We start from the raw sequence: 7,290 nt of genomic DNA on the forward strand, positions 1-7,290 counted from the left end.
GGGGGGGGGGGGGGAAATCAACAATTTATTCCCCTCTGTTTCTGGAAAGTCTGTCAGAGGCTGTGATGTGAGCCAACTATTAGCAGAGGCCAGTGGGTCTCCACCAGCATCATCTCCTCAGCTATAAAGGAGGGCTGAGGAGGAAGGAATAAGTCCATCTGCTCCTTGCACCCTGAGGTGTGTGCTACTTTAGACTTTGCTCTCTAGGACTACACCGACCTGCAAAGTTCCCCCCTTCTTGATCTCCCTGCCTCATTTTAATGCAAGGTTGATTGCACTGTTCCCAACAATATAATAAGTTTTGCACCTTAAATGAAACCCACACACTGGACATTTCACCTTTGTTACCAATAATGCCACACGTTTTGACAGTATCATTTATTGTTCTCCCGAATCGTGCTTTGTCTTCTTTACTACAACAAAAGAAAATAGCTACATAGCTACAGATTAGTTCTAGGTGCTGAGACACTATAGCTAACCAATGCAGGCAAGACACTTTGTTCAGGCTAGACCAGGCAGGCTCGGTGATTGGATGGACAGCTGCCACTAGGGCTTCACGATGCCCCTGCAGCTGATTGCTCCAAGGAGCCCATGTACTTCAAGGTCCCACACCATTGTATGAGGACTATTCTACGCTCACAAAGCAATACAGGACGCACGAGAGAAGACGAAGAGCTCAATCACTAGCTAGCATTTTACGACACACTGGGAAGGGGTGGTAAGAGTTAAAGATGTGGGATGGATGGGAGGAGTGAATGTGCCTGCGGAGGGTGGGGTGAGAAAGCCATGGGCACAGCGCTCGTCGCCAGCTGTCTACAGGCCTCAAGTTATAAATCTAAGAGGGACGGTTCAGCTGGTCGGATTATGGTGGGTCGAGTAGGTGAGGCAGGGCCCTTCCTGCTGTGAAAAAGCAGAAAACAAAAACAAAAAGAGAACACACACTGTGGTTAGCATAGCAGTCACGGTCACAATCATGCATGCTTCTCCACTTCATCTGAACCAGGCAGAGGGACTGAATGAGGACCTTATTTTATGACAGAGTTATCCATAACAACAATGGGAATCCATGGAGAAGGCTTGCCATTTTGAAAGTGGATACACATTGAATTCCCTGGTCACCATTAACAACAGGGAGGAAGGAATTCATTGTGCAGCTATTACCACCTTCTGCCTAGAAATCCTCAAAGCACAAGAACTTATTGCCAGTAACTCTACTGGCACAGAAATGGGAGTCGAGAAGCATGGACACAAAAGAAGCTACCATATCAAGCAAGTGGCATGGATGGTGCCCCCTAGGAAACGCTGTCATGGAGGTTACAGACTGCTTTGGAGAGCATCCTTCCTCTGCACCAAGGCAAGAGGTGATCTATGAATTTAATATCTCAACAGTTGGGAGCATTTGAGAGATTAGTCTGCAAAAACAAACTTGATCCTTTTGTTTCTATAGTCATGTAGCCTAGCAAATGTGACTTCCACTGACTTAAGGAGGCAAATTTGGATTTGTGATAGCTGTTGCAATGTTTGAGACTTGACTTCATTAGCTTCTACACTTTGACTATTATAATAAGTTGAATGAGCAGCAATTTGATCTTAATGGAAAGGAACGTACTTTGGTGCTACAGAATCTACTTCCTAAAAGGGCATAGGCTCCTTCTCTCATCTAGCTAAATGAAAAGGAAATTAAAGGGTCAACATCAGCTTCAAAATATAGGCTTTTTAGAAGGAAAACACACTGCATATCTTCTCAACATAGAAACACATTCCTTTTCTTTTAAGTCAATGAAAAACACCTGTGTAGATTTCCTTTTAAACATCATCCCCTGCAGCACATGCAACCAAAACACATCAACATCCTCTTAGTGCAGGAAGACTGGAAAATTAAACTGGTCAGCACCAGGCCAGCCCAAGCAAATAAGAAGTCCCCGTTGGTACAGAGTTTGCAACACAGAAGAAATCTTAAAGAATTCATGACCTAACAGTGTCATATTAACATGAAACCAAGGTCCTCTTGTTACTGAGGTTGTTTGCATGGCTACAGTCTTGGAGTTGACAAGCTGTAGCGTTGTAAACCTTATTTTGCACTGGCATATACCACGGGTCAGCAATTATTTGGTCCTGCGGGCCATATAGGGAATTCTGCTGAGCTGCCATGGGCCAGGTCAGCAGCCCCCTCCACAACAACTCACCAAAACTCCTTACGTGCGACTGGGCTGCAGGTGGGTGGGAAGCGGCGTTCAGGAGTGGAACAGGCAGGTGAGGCTGGGATCACGGGGCAGGGTCACAAGGTAGTGACAGCATGGGGCTGAGGGGAGAGTCATAATCCACCACCCCAAGATTCTGGGATCTCCCCAGTCCCACCTGCCATCCCAGGCAAATGTTCCAACTTATATATATCCATCTTAAAGGTATCCACACAACTCTCTGCCAGCCCACAGCCCCTGACACCCAGCCAGGCATGCTGCCCACACAGGTCCCACCCCTGGCAGTGGGTGTGGGGCAGATGGGCTGGGGTGCCTGGGCAGTGAGGCTGGATCCAGGGCTGCCAGGGAAGAGTCCAGCTGCTGCACTGTCCCACCCCCACTGCATGGCGGGACTGGCTGCACATGTCACAGCCTAGGCCGCCCCTTGCGCCTGGGCCAGATGGGACCAAGGGACCTGCCACTGACCAGGCAAAATCCCTCTGTGGCTGTATTTTTACCACCCTTAGCCTATACTCACAAGGTAGCTACATCAACATAGTTACAAGCTCCCTAGCCTAGATAACTAATTAGTTAAATCAAAACCTAATGGACTTATGCCCAATTCAACTCTGGATTAAGCAGGAGCATCTATACTGATTTGACCCTTTATCTGCCACCTGAGGCAGTGCTATTTTACCATTTGAAACTTTTTTAAAGTAACTGCTGAATGCTGTTTTTTCTTGGACGCTACAAAGCTATTTATAATGCAAAAGAAGCCATCACTTTCCAGGATGCCATACAACAAGTTACTCTTCCAGTAAAGTAATACAAATGATGGCACTGAGCTAACTTGAGAATTATTCAACATCTGAACAAGGTACTTAAAAGTGACACTATTGAACAGAGGGGGAAATAGAGACAGAGGGAGATGACATGACTCAGGGAAGTGATGGCATTGGCCTTGTTTTTGATGATGTCCTTAGAACTTATACATCATTTATTATAGCTGCTGCCTTAGCGTCTTACCCAAAGCCCAAAGTCAGTGGAAAGATTCCCATTACCTTTAATGGGACATGAATCAACTCTTTAGCAAGGTGTTATTGCTCTGTGTCACCTACATGCTACAAAGTATCTTTCCAAGGCTTAGATGCCTATATGCATTTCAGGCACAGTATGCATCCCATCTCACAGGATGAGTGCCAAAAATAAAATAGTGTCTCAGCCTCTTGACCCTAACAGTGCATGCAAGATTGAAAGGTGAAATACAGAAAGAAATACCATATTTTCTTGCATACAACACATACCTTTCCACAAAAATCAGCTCCCCAAAACTGTGGTGCATGTGTTAAGTAGCAAAGCTGTTTTCTTCACTGGAAAAGAAGTATGCCTGGAGACCCTATAGCTGCTGTTTACATCTTCTACAGAAAGCTGAAGGTACAGTCCTATGTTTACCCTCTCACATCTGTAGTTACTGGCTAAGCACAGTAGCTTGTGCCTGAAGCAGCAAGGGAGCTGCTAGTAGCATCTGGATGAGACTTATGATATGGACACAATACTTTATTTACAGGAACTTATATAGATTACTACTTCCAGTAAAAACTAACCATCTTGCTCCTGCCTGTGCAAGGGTCTGGGGCCTAGCCTTGTGCGACACAGAGCAAGTCCTCCTGGAACCTGGGAACATAGGTGCCTAACTTTACTGTCCATGTGTGGCAACAGGCAGCAGGAACTTCCTACAAGGTCCTGCTGCCTCACCCAGACAGTTCCCTAGGATGCCACACATCCTGGACTCTGTGTTTCCAGGAGAACTTACTTTAGGTCACACAGTTGGCCATGACTCTGGAAAAATCGTCTTTTCTGCATTCTGTGTTCCAAAAAACAAAGTGTGTTTTATTTGGGGCCAGGTTATTTGCAAGAAAATACAGCAGTGCATAGGCTGATGCCCTTTGCTGCTTGCCTACAGCTCTCAGAAAGCGCGGTGGTTACTACTTTCTGCTTGCTTTGTTTTCTTGCACATCTTGACTTCGCTCTTTTCTTCTGGAGAACTTTGGTGAGACCTTTAGAGGACCTGATGGTGACACCACAGGAGCTTGAAAAAAGTGCCCATCAACAAAAAAGGGAAGGGATACTATTTCTCTCAGAGTCCAAATTCTCCCCCCTAAATAGCTAGCCTATAGAGACTTTGCTCAAAAGTCAATTTCCTGTGGTGATGTCATCCAGATTCTCCATATATTGCCAAAGTTTTCAGGGCCAAGATGGAAGTTAAGTGCTGGGGGGATAAGGTGGAGAATAGCAGAAGTCTTACTGAGGCTGTCATCATACATCACTAAATTTAACTCTCTTGGAAGCCAATAACAAAACTTTCTTCAATTGAAAAGAGAATGGAATTTAGCCCCAAAAGGAAAATGAAGGGGCATAAACCAAATAAATATTTTGTTTCCTTTGCAATTTGCCTTTCAATTCATATGGAAACCTAGAACACTGACCCGTCCTTTCTAGGAAATGAAAGAACATCACAAGAAGGCTCCTAATGATGGGCCTAACTGATAGGGCCAACACTTGGATTTTTTCACCTTAACTGCAAAAAAACCAAACCAAACCAAACCAAAAAAAACCTATTGCTATTTGGATTTAGGATCAAATGAATGTTTTTCTAGACGAGTTCTGATTTCTTTGGTGCTCTTTGTAAACCAGTTCAGAAACAGAAAAGCCTCATAACAGCGTGTCCCAGAACAAGGCACAAACAATCAAACCTCCTTTCTGAGACTCTCCTAGAAAAGCATTTCTATTAGGGCTTCCAATGAGGTCTGCCGTAGGCAGAGGACTGGAGAAAGCTGGTAGCTCTTCTAGCACATCTGTGCTGAGTCATCAGTAAGGAGGGCTGAATGAGAGAGATGAACTTCTCAAAGCAATGTGTTTACCACTGAACATTCACTGCATTGGTTCTCTGTGATGTGGTGCCTCTCAGCCTTCTGGACAGCTACATGCAACAGTAACACAGCCACCATTCACTATGAGCTGGTTGTGAATTCTTAAGGCCTGACCCAGAGAGTGAGAGCATCTGTGATTCCCATTGATTTCCATAGGAACTGAGGATACTGGCATAATCAGGCCCTGTGAACTCAACAGGAACTACAGATAATCGGCACCTTTCAGGGGCGGTTGAAAAATAATGCACATAAAGAGACAAGAGTGGTCCTCCTCAAATGCATCTGTCCAACAGCTACCCCACTCTACTCTCCCCCCCGCCTCATCAACAAGTGCCAGCAAATCTCAGAAAGTACAGGCAGCTTCTGTTCAAGTCCATTTCTTTTTTCACATCATGTCCTACCCTGGTCAATATTTACTTAGACAAGAAGTTCAGCACTTGAGTGTAAGGTCATCACAATGCTATACACCTGGTTCTTAGACACCTTGCTAATTTGGTGTTCACTAACTACATTGCTACAAAGTGCAGGGAGAGAGAAAGAGAGAGACAGACAGACAGAGAAACAGCTAAGAGCTTTGAGGCAAAATGGTGGAGGAACATGCCCTCTTTCTTGGGCAGAAGGATGGGGACAGAGGGGGGACATCCGGAAACAAAGTAGGAGAAAATCTAAGGCTTGGGGTCAAGAGGAAAAGGTATGAAGAAATGTTTGTTTCTAACTAGGGTCAGGTAAATCAGGTGAATGGGAAGCAAAGGCAGGGTTGCTCTGTATCTGCATTTAGAAACAGACATCCCTGTGCTGTTAATGATTTAGAACCCTGCCCTCTCTGCCATGGACACTAGTTGGGGACACAAGAGGGCACCTTTGCGGGCAGTCACCGAAATGTGAAAGAGGAGTCTCAACCCACGGCTCCCCATCTCTCTCTGAGGAGCAGAGATAGAAAAGACCTACAGGTTCATTCAGTTCATTGCTCTGTCAGTGTGGGATTAAACCAAATAAGAGGAAACTGCTCTTTGCCTTGTCCCTCCATGCTCTCACTCTCTCTCTCTCTCTCTCTCTCTCTCCTTTACCCCCAAAGCAGACACTCAAAGGTGAGGTTTTATTCTCTAATAATCTTTAGAAAAAACAAACAAACACAGCTGTCAATTGCTGAGGTTTCTCCCAGTTCTCCACAGCTCCAAAGAGCTGCTTATTCTCTGCTTGGCCAGCTTTTCTGTTCAAGACTCCTCCCTTCATGGAAACCTAGCAAAGATGGTTCACTAGACAAGGGAATCTGGTACTACATAAGAACCAGGAAGGAGAGGTGAGCAGCAGAGTGAAGGGGTGGAAGACAGAAGACACGCTAACTCATGCATTTCAGGGAAGTGCAAAACGTACCGTGGCTGTCAGTCCTCAGGGGTCACTGATAGTGATTCTGAAAGACAACACGAAATCAACATGGCAGTTCAGACAATTCAAGGCAGAAGCCACACAGACTTCCAGGAAGGTGAAACACAAACACAGACATACCGTGCTCCTGCACGAACAAAACCACGCTCGCTTTCCCACACATGCACTCAGCTGCCTGGAAATGCATCCATCCACCCTCACAGCCAGGCCAACACAAAAGCACAAACGTGCTACCCATGTACAGTCAACTGTGTCTGTGCCTACCAGATACCTAAACATACCTATCCATATGGAGCGGACTGCAGTCATATAGTCACTTCTACACATGTACATAGAGGCACACACCTACATAGGAGCATACAGACCCTCACATGTGCCCACCAAGACAAACACCTATAAGAACACTGCCATGCATGCACGCACATCCATATTCAGAGTCACTGGCATATTAAATCGGACACACACATTACATATACATAGAACCCAGATGCACACTCAGGCTCCTGGGAACCTACTAACTCTTAGATTCAAAGAGCATCCATACATACATATACTACCCCAAGGACCCGTGCACTTTAAAATACACTTACGGACTCTTATAAACTACTGGCAGGTATAGGCAATGCGGAAGTGCTGACAGTTGGGGAGCACAACCCTGCGTCGCCGCCACCAATACCCCTGCTGCTGCTGGATATCAGGTCCAGCTTGGCTGCAGCTCCACACCCTACCATTGCCGCAGAAAAATCACACCACCACCTCCATTGCTGCCAAGCCCTGGGTCCAGCCAGGCTGGA

The 7,290-nt window shown here is 45.7% G+C and overlaps 1 protein-coding gene across 14 annotated transcripts in view; it reads right to left on the reverse strand.

Annotated features, from left to right (window-relative positions):
- DNM1 (dynamin 1) overlaps positions 1–7,290 on the reverse strand; it is a 123,957-nt gene that overhangs the window by 1,385 nt on the left and 115,282 nt on the right. For 5 of the 14 annotated variants that reach the window (XM_019510577.1, XM_019510571.1, XM_019510573.1 and 2 more), the window contains one exon: positions 364–900. The exons of 2 other annotated variants lie outside the window; for them this stretch is intronic. In XM_019510577.1, the coding sequence (XP_019366122.1) occupies positions 828–900 (73 nt within the window). In that variant the 3' untranslated portion in view covers positions 364–827. Of the gene's footprint in view, positions 1–363; positions 901–6,484; positions 6,522–7,290 lie in introns of those variants that run through there. 7 more of the 14 variants (XM_019510580.1, XR_002096205.1, XM_019510579.1 and 4 more) reach the window with 6 other exon arrangements.

Source organism: Gavialis gangeticus, unplaced genomic scaffold (genome assembly GCF_001723915.1).
Source record: "Gavialis gangeticus isolate Ggan-Ray unplaced genomic scaffold, GavGan_comp1, whole genome shotgun sequence".
Lineage (NCBI taxonomy): Eukaryota > Metazoa > Chordata > Crocodylia > Gavialidae > Gavialis > Gavialis gangeticus.